The 23,649-nt window shown below is 54.5% G+C and overlaps 1 protein-coding gene across 4 annotated transcripts; it reads right to left on the bottom strand.

Annotated features, from left to right (window-relative positions):
- Positions 1-321: 321 nt before the first annotated feature.
- Positions 322-21,568, bottom strand: JUP (junction plakoglobin). 4 transcript variants are annotated; one of them, XM_039873509.1, is made up of 14 exons: positions 21,410-21,568; positions 11,338-11,553; positions 9,560-9,810; positions 9,098-9,336; positions 8,200-8,401; positions 7,258-7,402; positions 7,028-7,131; positions 5,469-5,807; positions 3,811-3,966; positions 3,478-3,597; positions 2,852-3,002; positions 2,621-2,742; positions 1,887-1,926; positions 322-1,596 (listed from the first exon to the last, which is right to left on the bottom strand). In XM_039873509.1, the coding sequence occupies exons 2-14, from the start codon at positions 11,543-11,545 to the stop codon at positions 1,445-1,447; spliced, it is 2,229 nt and encodes a 742-aa protein (XP_039729443.1). In that variant the 5' UTR covers positions 11,546-11,553; positions 21,410-21,568; the 3' UTR covers positions 322-1,444. The 4 variants fall into 4 exon arrangements, with proteins under 4 accessions (XP_039729443.1, XP_039729444.1, XP_039729442.1 ...); XM_039873510.1 differs by having other exon boundaries at positions 11,338-11,550; positions 21,410-21,559; XM_039873508.1 differs by having other exon boundaries at positions 21,391-21,534.
- Between the last annotated feature and the right edge of the window lie 2,081 nt (positions 21,569-23,649).

Here is a 23,649-nt window from a genome sequence, read left to right as displayed (position 1 = left end):
GGCAGGGCAGGGCTGGAGGCTGAGAGGCTAGCAAGGAGGTGGCCCACTGGAAAGATGAGTAAGGCCTGGTGTCCCTGAAAGTCATCTCTTCGCCCCTCCTATTCTCCTAAGGGTCCAAGTTGGAGCCCTACAAGTGTGTCCTGAATTAAATGCACTCCGCCTCCACAAACACGCTTTTCTCCCCGACCTCCTTCTCTCCACATCTTTCCCACACACAAGGTGGTCATGAGGACACTTGGGATCCAGCTGATCCCAAGTGTCCTCATGAGGCTGCCAAAGAGAACCCCCGTCTTCCCATCCCACACCCCAAACAGCCTCCACTGGATCTCTGTGTTAGTTTTATTTCCATTGCTTTGGTCTATACAAAAACCAATAACCAAAAACATAAAGCGATAATAATAAAACTCTCCGCAGGGACCTCCCCCAGCCCCCACACCCATGTGCAGAAGTTGGGGGAGGCTGTTGAAACAGGAAGGGGAAGAGAAAGCCCCTCACCACACCAGAGGGGTCAGCCAAGAGCACTTCTCGGGGGCAATAGGGCAGTCATTGTGGGGCGGAGGGGGAGAGAGAGCTCCCTGGGGAGGGGACCAAAGCCAGCTGAGCATCCCACGGAGGGAAGCAGGCAGGGTCTTGGAGTGAGGGACTCACTCTCCATATCTCTGTCCCATCTCCCCAGATGGTTCCTGAACTTTTCAAGAGGAGCTTTGGATTCTGGGGCTTTGGGTCTTGAACCTGGGTCCTGGAGACCCCAGGTGCTCAAGACAGTTGGTCAGGTGTTCAGTGAGAAAATCAGACCTGGAAAAGGAACCAAAGTCCCATGGGACCCAGGTGGCTGAAAATAGAAAGCCAAGGCAGGGAAGGGGGTACTGATAAGGGAACAGAGTCTAAAGCTTTACTGCCGGGGCCACAGGGTTGGGGAGGGGGAATCAGTCCCTGGACCCATGACCCAGAACAGAAAAGCAAGAGCAGATCACCATCCCAAGAAAGACCTTATGGAGGCACGAGGCTGGGCAGGAAGTCATGGCCCTGGTCCCCCAGGCTCAGGCACTTGTCTGTCTTGCCCCATCATTTGCGCAGAGAGCCCCCCAGATGAGGAGCTGCACCTGGGGGGTGGGGCAGACACAGAGGAGTCAGGGCAGGCCTGTGTCCCCTAGAAACTCGTGCCCTTCCTGCACTACCCGCCCACCACTCATAGAAGAGTCAGGACTCCCCATCCCCAGCAAAAATAACAAAATAAGGCAGGCCAAGGCACGCCTTCCTTGCGGGAGCTCAACTGCAAAAGGCCCCACACTTGTTCCCCACAAAAAGGAGCCAGGGTCTCAACAGAAACATGAGAGGGCCTCCATGAGAAGAAGATTCCAGAGGGAAGGGAAAGCGTGTCTCAGCAGCCGACGGGCGTGAGGGAGGCTGCAAAGCGAGAGGTGTCATACTGGGGTCGAGCCAGCTAGGCGAGCATGTGGTCTGCAGTGGGGTAGGGGGGCCGGAGGCCGTCGCTGTAGGTGTCGATGGGATAGTCCCCGTCCATGTCCATGTGCATGTCCAGGGGGTCCAGAGGCACATCGCTCGAGTACATGGGGCGGTAAGTGGCATCCATGTCTGGGGAGCAGAAGGGGGACTCTGTCCAGGGTCTGCGGGTCACCCTGTTTAGGGGTCTGGAGAGGCTTCAGCCCCCTCCTCTACCTCTGCGCACCCCCAGTGGGCCTGAACCTCTCCCTAAACTTGCTCATCAGGAGACCCAGACAACAGTGCATGCAGATGCCACACAGTGGCCACGACTGGCCCTTGGCCCTGGAGATACACCCACATGCTCCCCCACCCCCTTACTCACACCCACATGCTCCCCTACCCCCACTTTCCAGGGTCCTGAGAACTCTGCACACACTTACCATCCGCATAGGGTTCATTGATAGGGATCATGCTCTGGGCCTGAGAAAGGAAGACAGAGAACATTGGGGCAGGGAAGGTGGAAAGCAGGGGGTGCAGGTGAGCTGCTAAAGATGCTTCTACAAAGGGGGGCCCGGGGGAAAACGAAGACCCTGGAGGAAAGAGGATGACATGGTCCCCCAGTACCCTGATGGACTCCTCTCCTCAGGCACCTCCCCGGGGTGGAGGGTCCCACCATTCACGCTTAGGGACACCCACAGGACTAGAGCAGCCCTGGGGAGGGGAAGGGAATGGGCGCCAGGAACTGCTCTGCCCGGGATCAGGGCAGCCAACAGCCTGTACAGCACCTTTATGCAAGTCAGAAAAAGGCGCCCTGCCTCAATGCTTTACATTAGTTTGGACAAGATAAAATTGCCTTTTTGGTAAGTCAAAAACAGATAATTGGCCAACTATAAGTGGCAAAAAACCCTCATTGAATTGTACAATGTAAGTATAAGCAGCTAATTGTCTATTATATTTCAATACAGACAAAAAATAATAATAAATTGTGAATAAGAGGAAAAAAAGATAATTGGTTCAACCTGCCACTTCTATCTCCAGAGAATTATCATAAATGATCCAATTATAAAATAAAGATCTATGAAGTTAACAGGATGGCAGGAACCCTCATAAACGTGCTGCCCTTGTGCAGTGTGCAACTTGCACAATCTTATGTCGCAGCCCACCGGGTACTCACAGCCTCCCAGGCAGCCGGGTCGTGCTTGAAGAGGGAGTTGGTGAGCTCCACAGACACGCGCTTACGGTAATCCGGGTTCTTGTCCTCGGAGATGCGGAACAAAACGGCCGCGGCGTAGGTGGCTGAGCAGAGAGGAGAGGAAAGGCCCAGTCAGGCACCCGCCTCCGTCCGGGCTGGGGGCGCCAGGCCCGGCCCCCGCCCTCGCTCCTCACGCCCAGCGCGGCCCCTCACCCGTGCCCTCGTTGGGAGAGTGCAGAAGGTCCATGAGTGGGGCTGAGGCCCCTTCGGCATCGATGGCGTCGGCTGCCTCCTTGTCCTGGGCCAGCTCACACAGCACCCCGGCGGCCACACGCTGGATGTTCTCCACTGACGAGTACAGAAGCTGGGGAGAAGGGGCGCGTGTCGGGGTAAGGTGGGGGGAGGCAGCACACCACAGAGCCCAGCCGTCTCCACCTCCCCCTTCTGGACTTAATCCAAGCTCATACCACAAAGTGTGGAAAGTCTAAGAAAAGTATGAAGACATGGAAAAGAAAGCCGGCCACAGTGCCCACCCAGACAGACACAGCTCTGTTAACACACTGGTGTATTTCCACTGATTTTTGTCATAGCCATATATGTGTTCGATTCCCACTTTTTTCATCTGACGTTATAACATAAAGCATTTTTCTATATCATTAAAAAACTATTCCTAAAAATCTATAAGTTCATATTAATAAGAAAGAGAATGATGCAAAGCGAAACGATAACCGCACCACATCGATCACCAGACCCATGGCTGCCGACTTCATCCCTTCAGCAGTGGGGATAAGCAGAAGTTGGGGGCGGGGACCTCTCCTGCCCACATGCCCCAGACTCACCTGCACAAACAGTGGGATGGTGTTGAGCCGGAAGATCTCCATGCGGTTCATGGGATCCCGGGCCAGGATGTGCAGGGCTCCAGTGCAGCCCTCTACAATCTCCTCCATCCTCACACCATCCTGCACCAGAAGAGGCATTGGAGCATGGTGACAGGGGGCCGTTGGACATGGCCACACACATACACACTCCCCACAACACTCTGACAACCTCGCTGGTCCTGGAAGTGGATCTGCTTCTTGCCTCCCCATATATGCTCTTGTGTGCATACACATTCACACAGAGGACACCCTGACCCCAGGGAGGGCGGTCACAGGCACTACCAGCTCACTGACCGTGTAGGGCTGCTGTGTGCCTGCCGCCACGTGGCGCTGGGCATCCTGGTGGGCCTTGACCAGCAGCTGGACGAGGCGGGGAATGACTGCTGCCTCCTGCAGTGGGGCATGGTTGGCTGGGCACAGAGCCAGATTCCTGATGAGGCCGATGGTTGCCTGGCAAGACAACAATCAGGGGAATTTCTTGGGTGTCTGGAGAATCCCTGGGTTCCCAGCATTGTCTCCTCCTCCCCTATCACCTCTCTGTCCCCAAGGCCAGACACAGACATACTGGAAGATCTCCAGAGAATGAGACCACCCCAGCCCATGTCCCTTATTCCACGGGACCTGTGGGTTCTCATGTCTAACTCTAACGGCCCCTGCTAAAAGGGTGTCCCATTCCAGAACATTCCGCCAGCCCTCACCCTTATGCCCTCTCTCTTACCAACTCCCTAAAGACAACAGAGCCATACTAACTTTTCTAGTCCCCGAACCCTGATTAGCAGGGAGTCTTTGCTATGGTTGACCCCAAAGCCTCCTGCTCTGGTGATGCTCATATCATAATCAATCCCCAGCAGGGCTGAGGTCTCCTCTCCAGGGGTCTCTGACTCCCAGGAGCCGCTCTGGCCTCCCAGGATCACCTAGGGTCTTGCAAAGAAATTTATCATCTCATTTGATCCTCAAAACAAGAGGCTAGGGGGGCAGGGATGCAAATCATGGGAGAGATGAGGGCGTGAGTGCAAGGTGGATGAAGTGCCAAGGTCGCTTGTCATTTAGCTGCTGGGTCAGTATGCAAACTCCTCCCCAACCCTGGGCTTGCAGCAGGTACCAAGCCCAAGGAGGGGCCCTAAGCTGCCCTTTTTCTCTCACTACACATTTTTTTTAAATTCAGTGTGCGTAATGACTTAGTCATTCTTATCTGTACTGTTAAATTGTCTAAAACTTAGCCAATGCCAGCTGGCTCTCCCAGGTAGCTTTCTGAGAGGAAGGCTCGACCCCTTCACACCCCAGACTCTCTATGTCAGACACCAAGTATTCCCCAGAATCCTCTCTACCCTGCCTTTTTGGCATCCTTTCTGAGTTTTAGCAGGACACATGGCTTTCTGACACATGAAACATTGCTAGTCTCCTTGCATCCAGATGTGGCCAGATAACCCACTTCCAGGGTGTGGGCTAAAGTGATATGTCTCACTTTCTGCTAGCCTTCCCACTTCTCTGGGACTAGAACGCATCTGTGGAGATGATACAGCCCAACCACTGTGTGAGGACAACTCTTTTGTCCAGACCCTCTTGTGTGAGACGTGGGTTCCATGGACCAGCAGCATCACCTGGGTGCTTGTTAGAAATGCAGACTCTCACCCTCATCCCCAGGCCTACCAAACCAGAACCTGCATGCAGCTTAATGAGACCACGCAGGGTGGTCATGTGCATATTAAACTTTGAAGCTCTGCCCTTGGGGATGGCCTAGCTGCCAGAGAAAGATTCTAGTCTCAGGAGCAGAGCCTCTATGGCAGTCCAAACCATTCCACGAGAAAAGAAGAAACTTCTGTCTTATTGGAGCCACTGTATTTCAGGGCCTCTCTGTTATAGCAGCTTTGCCTGGACCAACACATAGCACCTGAACCTGACCGCTGAGCGCTCCTGCCCCTCGCCCAACCCCACCGTGGCGGCGCTCGCACCTTGACCAGTGGCCACTGGTTGGGCTGATTGAGTAGCTTGACAATGGCTGGGATGCCGTAGTTGAGGCGCACGGAGTTCTGGGCCATCTCGGCCTCAGGATGGCGGCTGGTGAGGTGACGCAGGGCGCAGACGGCAGGCTCTGTAATGTCGTCCTTGTCGCCGGCACGCAGGATGGCGTGGATGAGAGCCTCCACGCCACTGTTCTGTGTCACCAGCGTCTTGTTCTTGCTGTTGTTACACGTCAGGTTGGACAGAGTGCCCGTGGCACAGGTGAGGACATTGACGTCATCCACACTCAACTGATTCACCAGAATCTTCAGCACGCTCTCCAGGCCCTCCTGGGGTTGAGGGGAAGGTAATGGAGAGTGAGGGAGACTCCCTAACTATAGAAAGTCTCCTACATGTGTTAGGGGAGAGAGATGGCCCAACGGGGTTGGAAGCCCACTCAGCTGACACTCGAGGGACCTTGCCCGTGTGCCTGGCAACCTTCATTTCCGTGATCCTGCAGACTCTCATGAGAGACCAGTGCTCTCCTGTGGGGCCACCAAAGCTCAGAAAGGTTGCAGGGCTTGCCCACAGACCCACAGCCAGTAGGCGAGATCTGAACCCAAGAGCTCCATGAAAGAGCTCCATGCTCTTTCCTCCAGCCCTTCCTGCCCCTCTTCTGCATCCTCGGACCCAGGGAGAGCCCCGCTCAGGTCGAGGGAGGCTCCCAGGCCAAGAGGAAATTGAGGAGGAGGCCACGTGCTTCAGCGGCCTAGCCGACCCATTTTTATATGCTTCTCACTCTTCTGCACCTTCACAGCTGCCCCCTCAGTAGGTCCCAGGCCAAATCCCCTTTTTGGAAACATCCCTAACCCAGAAGCCTTACTTCTCCCAGAGGAGTCATGCGTGGCCTTGTGGCAGAACAGAAAGACCCCAGGCTCTGGAGACAGGCAGCCCTGACTTCACATCCCAGCTCTGCCATTTCCTGGCTGTGACCAAGGACCTTACTGACCAACCTGAACCCATTTCTTCATCAAACCAGCAGGGTCCCATATTCTACCTCCAGGTGTTGAAAGGGGTAAATGAGCCAATGTCCACAAATGCCCGGGAGTCCAGCATGTGGCAGGTGCTCAGTAAAGAGGCTATGGATGGAGGCTCTTAGGAATAACAGTCAGGTTGGAAGGACGGACCAGGAGACTTGCCCTAAAACTGCATTTTTCCTTAAATTGTGTTTTTAACCACAAGGATCCCCAAGCTGTCCCTCTGAATGCTGCTCCCCACCCCAGGGTCTAGGTCAAAACTATTCTCCTGGTACCACCTGAACCGCAGCTTAGAAAATCAGCCCCCTTCATTAATTCCCCTTCCAAAGTCCCTAATAGGGATTAGAGCCTTAAGCTAAAGGGATGAGGGTATTCAGAGACCATCCAGCCGCAGCCATGACAGGGCAGGATTTAGAAGCCAAGCCTTCGGCCTCCCATGGCTCCTAATGTCAGACTCCCAGGTAGGTTGGATGTGGTAAGATGGAAGGACGGATGGCTGAAGAGGTGGACACCGACCTGGATGTCTTGCTCACCTGCTTGGTGGCCACGTCCGAGAGGTTGCGCAGGGTCCAGAGGCAGTTCTGCACGAGGCGGGGGCTGTTGCTCGTCAGGTGTTTGCCCAGAGCCTGCATCCCACCTGGGATGGGGGACAGGGGTCACGTCAGCCGCAGGGGAACACAGCTAACCAAGCCTGGCCGCTAACCAAGCCCCCATTCCAGCCCTCCTGGCCACATGGGTCACCCTCACAGGTTGTAACACGCACCGGCCTCTACAATGGCGGGCTTATTGCTGGGACACACGGACAACACTTTGAGCACGCGGCTGGTGGTCCACAGCAGCTTCTCATAACTGTAGTTGCGCATGATCTGCACGAGGGCCTGGGGTCCTCCGTTGGCCAAGATGATGAGCTGTGGGGAGAGGGGGAGGATGAGTGTGAGACAGACAGGGAATATGACAAGGAACAAGGAAGGGAGAGGGGGCTGACAGAGCTGCCATAACTGAGCTTCAGCTAAAACCCGAATAAATTTCGTGACTATTAAATAAGGCAAAATCTTGAAAAAATGATAATATAAAATGCTAGCAAGGATGAGGTGAAACTATACTAAAAGACATCTCCAGTGATGGCATTGTAAATAATACAGTCCTTTTGGAAAGTAATCTGGCAACTGGGGTAAAAGCCTAGAAATGTTAAAACCCCTTAGCTCTACTGATAACATTTTTTCCACTCTTTGGGAAAAGCTATGTGCCCAAAGATGTTCATTACAGAACTGTTTATCAATGTGGAAAATTGGACGCAATCCAGATGCCCTCCCTCAGAATAAAGTCTAAGGCCCCACTTAATGAAATGCTATTTGCCACTAAGCAGGATGATTTTAAGAACAACACAGCAAACAAACATTTTTAAAATATCATTTAGAAAACAGATGCAAAGTTACACATGTGTTATTACTACAGCTAATACAAATATGCCCACAGGATAGCACTGGAGGATGCACATTGAAATAACAATGGCTGTGGGAGGCCAAGGAAATTTTTTCTCTTTTCCTTATCCTGAAAACAGTTATATGATGAAACACGTACAACTGTACATACATATATATTTAACCTAAAAAAGGTCAGGAGGCAGCAGCCTGAGGCTGCAGCTGGACGGAAGGTGACGTAATGGTGAGCTCCAGGTCTCCGCTGGGGGTGGGGAGGGGCCTACCTTGCTCTCCTGGTTGCCATAGGCCAGGAGCTGCAGGCAGTCGGTGGTGATGGCCAAGAACTTGGGGTTGTTCTTGTTGAGCAGGGGCACCATCTTCTGCAGCCCGTCCGCCAGGCGCACCGCCATCTTGGCGCCTTCCTGGTAGAGCAGCAGGTTGTGCAGAGTAGTAATAGCGTAGAACAGGACCGACTCCACAGGGGAGCTAGGACAGTAGGCAGGGGGGTTAGTGTGAGTTGGGTCCAGGGCCTGGCATAAACGTGGGCCACTTCCCCCAGGAAGCCTTCTCCAATACCGACACCCACACGGGAATAGCCCTTTGTTAAAATCGCCTCATTCCTTGAGCCCAGCCCCATTCTTATACATGGAGCACACAGCACCTCCCCTCTCCCCACTGGGACCATGACAGCTCCTGGGCTCCCAGACTGGTACCGGCACACAGTAGGTCCCCTCAACACGAGTCCCTACTGAGTAACTACCATGTGGAAGGCTTTGCTAGAGAGGCCCTGCAAGGGAGTAAGATCAATATCTCCACTCGGGCAACCCCGCAGCCTGATACGAGGATGAGGAAAAAGGCCAATCAACATTGCAAGGCTGGAAAGATGAAGATGGCAAGGGACTTGGCACATGCTGTTCCTTATGCCTGGAAAACTCTTCCCTTCATCTACAATGGATAGATGCTACTCATCCATCAACCCTTGCCATTAGAGTCAACCTTCTCGGAGGTCTGAACAGTCTCAGACGTATCTCTGCCCTAGCCAATACTATAGCTTCCTGTTAGTTACCTGAGCAGCTAAGCACCAAGACTGGACACGGTTCTGCACTTGGCACATAGTAGGTGCTCAATAAATGTTGTATGGAAGCCCAAGTGAGGGAAGCCCCAGGCCCCCGCACTGAGTACCTGAGCATGCGGACCAGGGCTGGGATGCCGCCTGACTTGAAGATGGCGAGCAGCCCCTCGCGGTGGTGGGAGAGGTTGTGCAAGATGCTGGTTGTGCAGCGGGCGGTGTCCAGGTCGCTGGTGTTCTGCATGGTGCGCACTACGGCAGCTACCAGCTGGGGCGAGCCCATTAGCGCCCGCCGTGACGCCTCCTTCTTCGATAGCTGGTTCACTATCATGGCTGCCTTGGTTACCACCACCTGGCAGGGTGGAACAAAGGAGCAGATCAGCCAGGTCCAGCTGCCACTGTGAGGAGGGACCAGGAGACCCCTTCTCAAAGCTCAGAGGGACCTGGGTCGGACTTTTTCCGCTGATGAGGCTCAGGGTCAACGACCTCCCTCCATCCCAGATAGGGCCCTCCTTGTGGACACCTGACCTCTCCTCTCCCTGCCTCCCCCCACCCCAGCTAGGCCCCTCACAGACCGGGTCCTCATCGTTGAGCAGTTTGGTGAGCTCAGGCAGGGCCCGGGTTGCCAGCTCAGCATCGTCCTGGTAGTTGATGAGATGTACAATGGCCGACTTGAGCAGCTGGGATGGCTCTGCCAGCCGCTGCAGGTTGGTGGTTTGCCCCTCCACCTGGGTAGCCAGCAGCAGCGAGCTGTCCTCACCAGGACACATGGCCTCCCGCACCCGCTTGGCTCTGGCCGTTGTGGACATCTGGTACTCCAGGTCACCTGGAGGCCAACGGACAGAGAGTGAGCTGCAGAAGGCAGGAAAGGCGAACCTGGAGGGCAGACTGTGCAAACAGCCCGACTAGATACTCCTGGCTGCCTCCCAACCCGACCAAAGGCCCAGCACACCACCTGCAGTTCTTACTCTAACCAGTGACCTTGGGGAGGTCACCATCACCTCAGTTATGTCATCTGTAAAATGAGGCACCACTTGTTCTGCCCACCACAGAGAATTCTTAGGAGAATTAAATAGGATAATAGTTGTGAATTACTCTGAAAAGGAAGGATTCTCGTACCTGGCACATCTCATTACAAAAATGTTAGCAATTATTATTATTAGTAGGAATAGCTAATATTTTTTGAGTATTTATTATGTGCCTGGCTGTGAATTAAGTGTTTTTCTTATATATTTTCATTTACAACAATCCTACAAGGTAAATACTATTATTATCTCCACTTTACAGATGGAAAAACAGAGACAGAGGTTATAAGAACCCAAGCTGGAATCTGAACTCAGACAACCTGACTCCAGAGCCCAAACCCTGACTCTGTGTTCCTTCCTTAACAACGCACTGGGGGTAGGATGAGACAACCTGAGTCTCTTCAAGCCTGAAAGCTCATAATTCTAATTATACCCTCATCACCCGCAGAGGAGGCAACTCTCCCATTATATGGGCAGGCAAATCAAGGCCCAGAGGCATCAGACATGACAGATCATACGTCAGATCAGGGGGAAAGTCAGGACGGTGGGTTTCAGAAAGCAGAAGCTGGGTTCTAAGCTCACACTCCAGGTTCCACCATCCCCGACCCCAGGTGGACCTGGAAGTCCCATAAAGAGGTGTCCAGGCTTCCCAGGCAGCCCTGTCTTGGCCAGTGTCCTGATGCCCCAGGGAGAAGGAGGCAAAGTTTCCACCCTCCAATTAGTCGAGAGGAGGAGACATCCCACCGGGTAAGCTGGGTAAGCTGGCAGGGCGTCCCCACCCCAAAGTCCCAGAACTGGGTGGGTCACTCCACCACCTAGCCTCAGCCCATTTCCATGTCAGCATGTTCCACATGCAGGCCTCGGCTCCTCCCCAGTCCACACTAGGAGCCCTCAGGCTTGAGAACTGTACCTCCTCTACCAGACTAGGGGCTTCCTGAGGGCTGGAGCTCTGCCTCTCCATCAAACTTGAGGGTCCTGGAACCAAAGGATGGTGTCTTTCCCGTAGCCCATGGGTTCCTCGAGGGCAATAGTAATGCCTCCTCATACTGTAAGTTCATGAAAGGCAAGGGCTGTGCCTCTTCTTTCAGACTGGTGGGCAGGGTCTAGGCCTCCTCTCCATACTAGAGGTTCACGGAAGAGGAACCTGCCTCTTTTCCAGATGGGGGCACCCTGAAGTAGCTGTGCCTCTTCCCTCAGACAGGGTGGGTCACTATGAGCAAGAGCCGTGCCTCCCCCATCAGAGTGGGGGCCTCCTTTTATCTCCCTCCAGGGCCAAGCTTTATTTTCTGCTGGAATATTCCCATGAAATAGTCCCCAGGGTTCCCAACCTTGGCTCTGGGGCACCCCCTGGGTGTAGGTGGTGGTCTTCTTGAGTGTGTACTGGCGCCCACAGGCCTCGTCCTCCTCCATGATGCCCTTGCTGCTGACCGAGGGCACGCAGGTGTTGGCACCCGAGTGGATGCCTGAGTCGTAGGTATATGTCTGTTGCCACTCGGTCACTTTGATGGGCTGTTCAATCAAGTTCATCACCTCCATGGTGGCTGCTGGGGACACAAAAAAGGAGCAGGAAATCAGCTGGCCCCAGTGGGGCATGCCACAGCCTGGCCCAGCCCTCAGTTTTCCCAGGTCTTGCCCATCGCCGCTTGCCCCCACCTCAGCCCCAAGAGCCCCACTGGGCTGTGGTAGAGGGAATGGGGGTCAGAAGGGTATCAGGTCCAGAGAGGGATATCCATGTGTGGCTCTTGGGCTTGCACCTCTGACCTCCAGCTAGGGTGGGGTGAACCCCATGGAGAGTAAGTAGGGCAGTAAAGAGTCAGATACCCCAACCCAGCCCTGAGCTCCCTCACCTTGCCGACCCTACCCAACGCTCCTAGAGCAGAAGGCACTCGGGGCCTTCAGCAGCTTCTGGGGTCCTGCAGACCTATCCCCATCCACTGGGGCTCCCTGGGAAAGGCTGCAGAGATGATGTAGCTGCACCAGAAACGTGGTGGTCAGACAGGGAAGTGGTTAGACAGGTTTTTCTGGGGAGCCTAGGAGGCTGCTCGGAGCAGTCAGTGATGCCCCAGGATCCCTCAGACTCCAGGATCTCACTTTCCTGCAGATGGGACAGAATCACAAGTGGCCCCAAGAGGCCCAGGCCCTAAGACTTCTGTCTCTCTAGCACCCTGACTCCTGGAAGCCTTTCCCAGAATTCTGAGCCCCACTAACAGTTTCAAATTTCAGCCATATACTACTGGGGTAATTTGCCAGTCTGCTGAGTCTCAGTGTCCCCATCTGTAAAATGGGGTAGCATCACCTTCCTCATAGGTTGTCGTGAGGACCATATTTGTAAAGGACCCAGCATGATGCCTGGCTCATGATAGGTGCCGATGTTGGTGGCCACGGCCGGGTATCAGCACCTACAGGGGTCTACTCACTTCCTGGCCTCCTCAGACGCAGGCTAGGGATAAGGGGTGAGGCGGAACTCAGCGTGATCACTGCCAGTCAGGTACCCTTCCTCTCTCTGCAGAGACTTGGGCCACTTGGGGTTAGTGAAGAGCTGGGCCCCACTCTGTGCCAGGGAGGATAAAGCCCCACCCTGTTCTGTCTGTCTCCCTGTCTTGGAAGCTGACCTCTGGAGCTTGGCAAGGGAAGCTGTGTTCCAGTCAGGGCTGACCTAGCGCCAGACCTTTCGCTAATGTCGCCATCCCCACAAGCGGGTTTCAAAGCACATGCTCTGTGCCCCCACTCACAGATGTGGAAACAGAGACTCCACCAGATGAGGTGGCACCGTGGAGAAAAGGCAGAGCCAGGACCAGGTGCAGGTGTGACTTTGCACACCCGGTGTGGCCTCAGACAGCGAGCGCACCCTGGCTGGTCCACCCATGAGGCTGGGTAGCACCCAGCGCCTCAAACCCACTGTGTTGGGGGACTGGGTAAGGAAGAGGGTAGGGTGGCTGGTACAGCCAGGCCCCACCCCAGGAACAAAGATTGCCAGGGATATGTCTTCCTAGTGACGCCCAGTGCCACACTCAAGGCGATGACAAATGGTCCTTTAGCTCTTGCTGCCTTTTATGGCAACACCTGCTCCTCCCCTGCCCCTGAGCACACCTGGAACAGGCAGAGGCAGGAGCCACACCAGCTCCCAGGGCCTTGTTTCCCTTCTCCCTGTTCCCCTCCTCCCGTCACGCTGAGTGACTCAGAGTTTCGGACTGATAAACAGAAGCAGGCCCAGAACAGAGAGCCAGCTCGGTGCCGTCAGATGTGCCAGCTGCTTCCCAGGCACAAGCGTGGCTGTTTCAAGAGGAGGCCCTGCCCCCCCACCCTAACCACACACTGCCCAGCACTCCTGCCTTCCCCTGAGACAAGAGAAAATAGGGGAGAAGCAAGCCCGTCAGGGAGCCACCCAGGGGAGGAGCAAGCACTGGAGAAGGAAGGCGAAACTGCATCAGGAAATACAGTTGCATTAACCCTCTAAATGCCACTTAACCAGGCGGAGGACTGAGCCGGCATTTGACATCTGAATGCCAAGACTCAGTCAGATATACTCAGAAAGAACTGGATATCTCCAGCCCTGACTAGTAAAAACACTCCATCATTGGAGCCGGGAAAAGCCTCTCCCCAGCAGAGACCGCTGCCTACCCCTGGTGCTCCAAGCCAGAGGGGCACAAGCCTCACCCAAAACCATAAGGACCATCCTCTTGCCCATCCCATGTCCAAAGGGACCACCAAGGTCAAGGATGGCCACGGGAGGTACATTTCCTCAGCGAGCCCCTCAGCACCCCCACCATCCCAGGCCTGGAGCCAAGAAAAGCTGAGGGCTGGACAGCTGCCCGGGGGAGAGAGAGGCCTCTCGGAGGTCAGAGGCTCCCTGCGGGAGGAGACATCCAGCTGCCTTTACTACCAAATGAATCTCAGGCTTCCTTCACAGAACCCCTGGCAGGCATTCGTTATTCCTAATTTCTCAGTGAGGAAACTGAGGCTTCGCAGTGAAGAAATGGAGGCACTCTGCTCAAAGCCAGGTCTGCCTCACTGCAGACCAGCTTCCAGCCACTAAGCGGGGCTTCTCGCCTGCTTCTTAACAGGGGATCCAGGGAAAGAGGGACCGGAACCCCTGGGGTCAAAAAGAGGGCCAGACACCCAGCTGCAGAGGAGTGGAGGGAGAGGTGGATGTGGGTGGAGCTGAGCCCTCTCACCGAGGGCAGAAGTGGACAGGTGAGGCCAAAGGTGCTCACAGTTGGAGGCACAGCACCTGCTGGGAAGTCAGGCATCTCAGGTTCTAGTCCCAATTCCGCCACGAACTTGCTGAGTGTCTTTGGGCAATTAGTTTCCCTCTCTGTGCTTCACCTACAGAAAGGGTGGCCCAGGTGATCTCAGAGAAAAATGCTGATGTCTAAGATTCTGAGAATCAAGAACCAGCGTTTCCAAGACAGACAAGAGAAAGCTGAGGATGAGCAGAACTAGAAAGCAGTTCAGAGAGGACACACAGCAGAACTCTTCCTAAGGAAAGGATCATGGGGAGAGCTCTTCCTGCAACAGAAAGGCTAGAATGAAGTCAGACTTCAGGCAGGACGGACAACCAGCCCCACCTTTCTCCCCACCTACTCCCCAAGAGGAGCAGAGAAATTCTCCCACAAGAAGCAAAAGTGCTGCTTTTGCAGTTCCCAGGGTGGAGGGGGCCGCACCCAGTTTGGTCTCTTCCCTCTCCACCCTAGACCTGGAGCGAGACCTGCCACAATGCCCCTGGACACAGCCAGGGTGGACGTGGGCGAGACAGACGCGGGCCCTGCCCATGCACCCTGGACAGAGACGGGCAGAGCCAGACACAGGGCGGTTTTCTGAATTGAATGGGGGGCCTTTGTTTAACAGCAGCACGCTCTATTCTTGGCAACACGGGAGGAAGAAGCCAGCTCAGAGAACATAGGACAGGGTGGGGGACAGTGCAAGGGACAGGAAGAGAAGACAGGGCCCAGGAGAGGGTGTGCCAAGGACCCTTCCCCCACTGGCCCACTCTGTGGAGGAGTCTTTGAGCAAGGAATGAGGCTACTCTGGCGTACTCTGCCCTTAATTCCTCTTCCTCATTGGCCTGGCCAACCCAGCAGGCTGGCCCTGGACATCCTAAAATCCAAGCCTGTCCCGGCAGAGTGCAGCCTATCCCCATTAAAAATAACTCCCATCAAAGCTACATCAGACTCCTGCCCCCGCCAGCACCCGCGGTCAGTGACGGGCATAGCTGGGCTGGGCTACCGGACACCAAGCATCAATGACATACCTGGAAACAAAGACAGGAATGGGTTGCCCAGAGGGGTGCTGGGACCAGGCTTAGAAACATTGCTTTTGAGGACTTCAAGAGCAGGCTGGGCAGGGCCCCCAGAGGTTCCTTGGGCCAGAAGCCAGAGACTCGTGCAGACTCAGATCAATGGCTCAAACAGTGACAGAGAAGTGAGCTGTGGGCAGGGCGGGGAGAGCAGGGGAGTCAAGGGAGGGGCTCCAGCCTCACCACTCACTGGCTGTGTGTCCTTGGGCATGTCACTCCTTTTCCTTAAGCCTCATACTCCTATAAAGTGGAAGTGATATGCCACTTCTTTCTTCAGCCCGTAGCGTGGATCGAATACAACCCTGACTATGGAAGCCTGCTGTGGACAGTAAAGGCCCAGGCAAGCATCCTTCTATTAAAGATGCAAAGAAATGGCAGAAGAGGCCAGCACAGATGGGTCTGGCAAGGTAGCCAGCAGCCAGCCTGCTCTTTGGGACCCACGACCCAGGCTTCTTTTCCCAAAGCCCTTAGATGAGGGCTGAGAGGGGCGCTGTGGGGGCGGGGTAGGGCATGGCTGGGGAAGAGGGGCTATGTCTGTCTGGATCCTGAGGAGAGGCCAGGCGGAGACATTGTGCAGCTCCCCCTCCCCAGTCACATGTGCTGCCTTCTGCAGCCAGGGCGGTCAGGCCCAGTCAGGCATGGACATTCCCCACATAGCAGCCCCAAGGGAGAGGCTGGGCTCAGCAGGGTCACCAGCCGCCACCCTTTCCCAGTCTGTCTCTGTCTCCAACTGAGATTTGGCCAGCAGCACCAGTGGAAACAGACTCCAGAAAAGTACAGAGACGGACATGACTGCTTTACTTGAGAGCCCTGTCTCCATCACACTGGTCATTCCAAGTGGGCAAAAACTGAATGGGCGTTAGGTATGGCCAGGGCCCTTGGAATGAGAGAAGACAGAAACCCATCCTGAGCTTCTGGAGGAAAACCCTCACTTCCGCTCTGGAGGATAACCAAGCGGTGGCCCAAGGACTGGCCGGGAGTGGGGAAGGCTCGGGTCAGGATGCCCCAGCTGTTTGTTTTCTTCCTTCTCGGCTCCTTCCCAAAGCAAACAAAGTAGGGTGGGAAAATGAAGGAGACTTGGAGGAGAGGGAAATGCCAAGCCAGGTGGCTCAACCCCGGAACCTCCGGAGAGAGCTCCAGCTGGAGCTCTGTTCCCTGCCAGTGACCCTGCGTGGGCAAAATCCCAGACTAGCAAATGACCCCAAACCGAGACTCCTGGGAATGGAAAAACACTTCACTCAGCCTCAGGAAACAAGAGCAAAGGGCTGACATGTCGGTGACATATCTCGATACACAAGTGCCTACTGCACCCCTGCCCCTGCCCCCCACTCCAGAGGGCCTGGGCAGCTCTGACCCCAGCTGGTGTCCACTTCTCAGGGGTGATTCCCCAGGGTTTCAGTGGTTTCGTGCTACAGAAATAGCTGCCTGGTCCTCTCCTGGAGGAGCAAGGTTCATTCTCTGTCTAGCATTTGCTGGAGAAAATGAGGATTTGGATAAAGATTTGGTTAAAATATGGTATTGTATATAGAGTATGAGATCATCAAGATCGAGGTTAAGAAAGAAGAGGATGCTTAGAAAAGAGAAGGGAAGGAAATATTCGTGGTAGTTGCCTCCACCGGGATAAGGAGTAAGAGTAAGGGTGACTTTTTTCCTTCCCTAGTAAACTGTCCAATTGTTTTTCACAATGATCGGAGATTACCGTTTCAGTCAACAGGGAGGGAGCCCAACCTCTTTCTCACCCCCAGACAAGCAGGGTACTGATTGCCCGGACCAGGTCCCAACTCTCCCCACTGGCTGCCACGCCTCAGAGATAAGAATCTACAAGACTCCACAGTCCCCACAGTGAGAAAAGAAAGCGGACCTGTTAACACACACTTTGCAGGGCACAGAAAGCTTAGCTTCCTGCCCCGAGGGCCCCCAAAGGCTGAGGAGCCAGGAGGCTGGGCAAAGGGGAGTAGTCAGTGAGCTTTCTCTTCAAGCCTGGCCAAGGAGGTTGCCGGAAACTGGGTCAGTCTATGCCCTCCAGACCTCCACTAGATTCAACCGTGTCCCAGGAGAGAGGCCTCAGGGTGTCACTTGCAGGGACACAAACCCCAGTGACCTGCCCTACCTAGCCTTGTCACTCTTTCTCTTCACAGGAGTGACTAGCCCCGTTGGCAGCACATGGATACCTGCTCCTCTCATGGCCAGGTCTCTCTTCTCCTGAAAGACACAATGCTGAGCATTTCCCCAGGGACCCCAACAGACCTCAGACTCACCCCAGAGGGTATTGTGACTACTGTTGCAGGATGGCCCTCGCCCAGCTCACACGGATGGGGCCCTGCTTCTTCCTCTTTAGAGAAGAGTCAACTCTAAGCTTCCATCTCTCCCTCTTATTCTTAGTCTCTAACATACAGGAAGTCTTTCCTCCCGTCTAACCTCCACTCCCTCCATAAGAGCATCAGTCTCAAGCATTCTTGTGTCCTCAGAAGTGACATAAAACAGCGCACCCCTCACCCTCTTTATAAATAACAGCCAGGGCTGAATTCATTCTCTTTCCTCTGTTACATCAAGTCTCTTCAGTCTTTTCTTTTCCAGGATCAATAATCCATCCCCCCATGCCTAGAGTCCCCCTCCTGCTGAGATCTGAAAGCCCAGTGCTGAGAGGCTCAGATAGAGACCCTATTTCCCAGGACCATTCTGGTATCAGATGCTCAGTTGGCAGAGTGCCAGAACCAGACAGGTCTTAAAGGACAGAGACACCAGCCCCTCCTGCAAGGACCAAAGCTCTGGCTGACCCCACCCTCATCACCAGAAAGGCCTTCCCAGCTGCAGAAAACCCCTACTGCCAGCCCCCAGTCTCCAGGGCTCCCACAGAGGGGAGAGCCTGCTCCCCACCCAAGAGCAGTCTGGCAGCACTGTCAGGTGAAATCCAGCAGGACACGGGCCCTGTCCTAAATCTCTCCAGGGAGCAGCACCCACCCCCACCCCACCCCCCACCCCCCCCGCATCTTGGCAGAGGTCCAGCCCCCAGCAAAGCAGGCAACTCCCACTTCCTATACAGAGACAGGCCCAGAACAGCCCATGGTTCTGGCCAGCTCAAGCTGGGAGGCAGCAGCAGCTTTGACGCCTGCCCTCTTCTCCCCCCTTCCCAACCTCCTCCACACACATCCACCACAGCCCCTGAGAGCCTCCTCCACCAGGAGCTAAAAACCAAGCCATTGGGGAGGTTTCAGAGGACTAGAGACTAGGACATGAGTCACCCCAACCAGACAAACCTGCCCCCACCTTCATCACCCACACATGCCTTCCTGGGCCCTTCTGAATTCTCTTCTCCCCAAACTCCAGAGCAGAAGCTCTCAAAAAGGAGTGGCAGAAAAACTCTTCCCAAAGCCACAGGGGGGTGATACAGCAGAATGGGCTCTGGGGCTTGGAGCCAGAGGACCCGAATGCCAGTCCTGGCCCTGCTTGGGTCTCACTGTGCAACCTTGGGCAAGTTACCTAACCTCCCTGAGTTTCGACTGCCTCACCTGTTGAATGGAATGACAGCTGCCTTCAGGGACAGTCAAAAGGATTAAGTGAGAACAGTTATCGAAAGTGCTATCTGTAGAGTCCTCCCTTACTTAAGATACCATTTATCAAGTACTTATTGGGAGGTAGGTATTATTATTCCCATTTTGCAGAGGAAGTCACTGAGGCTCAGTGAGGTGAAATGATTTGGCCAAGCCACACAGTGACAGAGCTGGGAATCAAATCCAAATCCCTGTGCTGACAACTGCCCCACTATAACCTCTCCCAATAAACGGCCCTTCTGTTGACCAGTCTATTGCTCCATCTCATTCTAAGGTGGCTCCTCTCCTGGATCCCTCCCAGGCCAGGGAGTGACCCCCTCGTTGGTACCTCCCCCATGGGCCTCCAAGAGGGAAGCAGGAAGCAGCCTTGGAAACTCAAACAGGTACCAAAGAGAATGGGGTGAAGCTGGGGATGGTGGTGGGGGGTGGGGCAGACTGGAGAAGGCTCATGTCGCCCAAGCTGGGGCTTGATCTAGCAAGAAATGACTAACTGTGTACTACCCCCCACATCCAGTAAGCAGCCAGTTTTCACCAGGCACCTCCTAGAAATCCTTCCTCAGTATTATCTTTTTATCACAGCCACAAACCAGATTAGCTAAAATAATCATTTAACCAACGTAATTACAATGCCTTCCCCTCCTCCACTCTGGCACGGAGAAGAGGGAAAACAGGTTATTTTGGCCCAAACTCCATTCCCTTATGGCTACCCAGAGGTACACTGCCCACAAGAGCTGAAGAGGGATGGAGAGGGAGCCTGATCCCTGGAGGTGAGAGGCACTCATGGGGTTCTGACCCCCAACCCTACTCTCCCATCTACAAACACAAACCATATGGTAAGGTCTTCCCAAGTGAGTCAGGGCAAGCAGCTTGCCCCCAATCTTCCCTTCACTACAGGTCTGAAGGAGAACCTGGCTCTACATTCCTCCTCTATTCTCCAAAGACGCTGACCTCCAAGTCCCTGCAAAGACCACGCTTCAGATTTTTAAAAATCAGTGCTGGAAGCCTGGTGGAGATCCCCAACTTTAGCCAGGCGAGGGGATCTCGGAAAAATTCAGCTCTGCCTGAGACCTTCCCCCCCAAAAGTCTTCCTTCCGTCCCACTTTTCCCATCAAACTTTCTCAGGAAAGGGGGCGGGTAGGGAAAGGACAGCAAAAGCCTCTAGAAGGAATGCACCTTCGAAACCCAAAAATCAAGGAAATCAAGCCCCATGGCTCCTCGCTTTTCGGCCTCAATTACCAGCCAGCTAAATAACGTGGGGGACAGAGTAGGAAAAAAAAAAAAAAAGACCCGAACAATTGCTTCCCCCACCTTCGTCATCAGGCCCAGCCCTGCCCCACCCCCATTCCTAGGGAGGGGGCAGAACTTGGGAGAGAGCCACTAGCGCAGGCCTCAGGCGAGGGGGGGTGTGGTGGTCCCCGGAGGCAGGAAGAGAAGGAAGAAGCTGCTTCCCCTTCGGCCCACCCCGCCCCCCACCCCGGTCCCCACCTCAGGCCCCGGGGACCCAGCAAACAGGATGGAGGTGGGGGCAGGGAGGACAGGGCCAGAGCTCAAGCAGTGGCCCTGGATCAGCCTGACCAGCTGGGGGAGGGGGCTTTACTTCAAGAAGGACCCCGTAAACCTGGGGTAAGCCCTGGGCCGGGAGGCAAGAAAACCTCCAGAGAAAGCTGCCGTGAATACTTCCTCCTGGAAAGTTTGTTTGGGGTGATTTTTTCCAATATTAAGGGATGAGAGAGAGGGTAATCTTGTTCCCATAATCGACACTCTGGAAGCTGCAGCTCCTGGAAGCTGGACCAGTGAATTCTCCACCTATCCAGACCCCAGTCCGAGCCACGGGTCCCAGACACCGGCTGGGCGCGGAGCCGGCCCCGCACAGTCCCACTGTCATCCAATCCCGCTTCCCCTGGTGAGCCCTAGCCCGGCACCCACTGGAGCGGAGGGGGGCGCCGCAGGTACAGTACCGACGAGGTTCCGGGAGCTGGAGGACAGGGCCTCTGGACTCGTGTGCTCACCTGCTTAGCAGGTAGGGCCCGCGTTGCTGGGAAAATGTGCGCTCAGCCCCCACAGTTGGGCAAGCCGGGCGCAGACAATGGGCCCCACCCAGGCCTGGGGGAGTAGAGAGGGAGGGAAAGCAAGGATGACGCGTGAGGTGGGATGAAGGTGGCCCCAAAGAGACCAGCGGCAGCAAGTTTCCCAAACAGTAAATTCCCGACCAAAGTGAGCCCCTGCGACGCAGACGGAGCAGGTCAAAGTCTACCCTGCAAGAGTCAGGTGAGAGTCAGGGACGCGGCGCCGGCCGAGCTCCGCGGGCTCCGGGGGAGGCGCGACCTCTGAGGCACCTGCTTTGACCCCTCCTCGTCCTCGCGAAGGAGCCCCAAACGCACTCCGCGCCCCCTTAGTCGCCGCGCCCAGGACCCCAGCGCGCCCCCTGCCGCTGGTGCAGGTTGGCGCTCCCTGGCTTCCTCCTTCACCTGCCCTGAGACGGCCGGAAATGTGCCTCTCGGCCGCTCGCTGCCCTTCCCTTACCCCAGAGATACCTGCCATGATCGTCCTCACCTGCGTGTGGAGCCTGGTCGGACTGAGTAGGGGCAGGGCCGGGATGGGAGCCGGCGCGGGCAGCGAACAGAGCTCTGCGCGTTCGGGCGGCGGCTGCTCCGGACTCTGGCCAAGGCAGCAACTCAGTAACTGAACAAAAGACGAAGGGACCTGACAGCCAAGCCACGCCTCTCGCCCCTTGAAGCTCCGCCCCTAAAGGAGACGCCCACCCACTGAAGCGGACTCACTGGCTGCCTCGCCTGACTGTCCCATCGAGGGGAGGAGCCTCATCCCCAGTCCTCTTCCACCGCCGCCTTCGTTTATCCGCTGGCCATTGGCCCTAGGGACTGCCAGTCGGCTCTGGGAACGGCCTCCAACTTGAGATTCCATCCTAACTCTGCACCTATTGGCAAATATAAAGTTACTTCCTCTTGATTGGGCAAGACTCTGTCAGCAAGACCAAGGAAAGAACTAATGGGAAGGAAGGGGTGTGTCTTGCCCCACCCTACCCTAAGCAGGTAAGACTCATTACTCTCTCCCCTTCCCCTTACCTGTCCTACAGGTGAGTCAGGGGGAGCCATGGGAAAAGACTGATGCCTTCACCAGCCAGCCAACTCGGCGTCAGGCTTGATGCTTCTTTGGGTTTATTCACCTTTGCCACAAAGGCATAACAACATATTTGTATAGCATTTCATTGGCTTTTTACTGGGTTGGGGCTTTTTCCCCAAAAGATGGCATGCTCATGAAATTTTAAATTAGAAGGCCATGGTTCGGGTCCTGCCACTTAATAGTCGTATGAGCTTAAGCAAGTTACTTCCTTTTGCCCCTTTTCTCCTCATCTGTAAAATGGGTACATTAGCTATATCTCTCTTACCAGGGCGTGTATGAGGACAAAATGAAGTAAGGTTTGTGAAATCTCTTGGACAGCTGCTAAATGTTAGAATTTAAATAAATAATATGAGCTTTTTAATTCTCATAACAATTCTGAAAAAATTGTTAGGACCACAAAATGATCATTTCGAAGATAAGGAAACTGAGGTTCAGAGAGATCACAAAACTCGAAAGTGGCACATCCTAAAACAGAACACTTTCTTCTAGTTTCAAGGCCCACTAAACCACATGTTCTCTTGGACTTAAAATGTCAAAGCGGTGGGGAGGGTCAGGGGAAAGGCAAAAACAAATATTCTGGGGAGAGACAGAAGAGCAATGATTTGAGATAAAGAGAAAGCATTTGGTGTGTCTGCAAAAAAATCAGGCAGCGGATCTAAAGTAAATCAAAACTGGTGTAAAAGAAATGGGGCAGTAGGCCCCTGGTTAGAGGAAGAGTCTGGGTTAGTTATCAGAAAGAACTTCCCAATGGGTTAAGAAGACAGGGGTCTTTCCTTTGTGTGTATGATGGAATGAATGCCTGCTGTTGGATATACAGCGTGCCAAGGGTCCTACAAACATTCATTCATCAACACTTAAGTACTGAACACCAGCTGTATGCAAGGCACTGGGTTAGACCCTGGTGACATGAAAAATCAAAATGATCCCAACCCTCAAAGGACTCCCAAAGGGCTAAGTGTAAACAGGTCACCTAGCCACTCTGTGCATGGGGGTGTTGGGGGAGTGGTTGTTCAGGAAAGGGTCATTCCTCCGAAATGAGGAATGACCGAAGCTAGCACACACAGCAGCATCCTTGACCCCTTTCCCCACCAGAGAAAGGAATAGTGGCTAGACAGTCTCACTTCTGAGGCTTATGCCATTCACAAAGTCTTCCTAGAGGGGGCCAGAGAGAGATCAACATCTATAACCAGTTACCACCCCACATGCCAGGGCCACTGCCCTTTGCTTTATTTCTCTTATTTCCCTTCCTCCAGTTGATCTCGGTATCTTTCTCTCCTCCTTACCCCTGGCCCACCCACCTGCTTGCCACCCTGTACACCTGTACAATGGTCAGCCCCCAGCTTGGGAGAAAAAGAGTTCACAATCATTGGCTCCTGCCAGCACCAGCGTTTCTCGTTTCTCTTCTTCCCTCTTCCACCTCCCACCCAGCAAACACACACACACACACACACACACACACACTTCTCAGGCCAAAGCCTAGTTTAACTCCTTCCTTTCTCCCAACTCCAGCTTGCAGGGAGAGGTGGGCTGCTTGACTGAAGAGGGGTGGAGGAGTCTGGGTGGGGTAGAGGGGCAGAAATAAGGCTTCAGAATTCTCCCTCCCTGTCAGCCTGGAGCATGCTGCAACACGCTGGCCCCAGAGCTTAGGGCTG

This window comes from Pteropus medius, unplaced genomic scaffold (assembly GCF_902729225.1).
Source record: "Pteropus medius unplaced genomic scaffold, Ma_sr-lr_union100, whole genome shotgun sequence".
Taxonomy (NCBI): Eukaryota; Metazoa; Chordata; class Mammalia; order Chiroptera; family Pteropodidae; genus Pteropus; species Pteropus medius.
The sequence above is the reverse complement of the archived record's forward strand: the minus strand, read 5'-3'. Positions and strand labels throughout refer to the sequence as shown.

Bases quoted from the DNA above. Each gene is read 5' to 3' on its own strand.
- JUP (XM_039873508.1), bottom strand. The intron at 9,337-9,559 runs GTCTGTGAGGGG...CCACCCTGCCAG, and splicing joins TGCTCAACGATGAGGACCCG to GTGGTGGTAACCAAGGCAGC. The intron at 3,003-3,477 runs GTGAGTCTGGGG...CCTTCTCCCCAG, and splicing joins CCATCCCACTGTTTGTGCAG to CTTCTGTACTCGTCAGTGGA.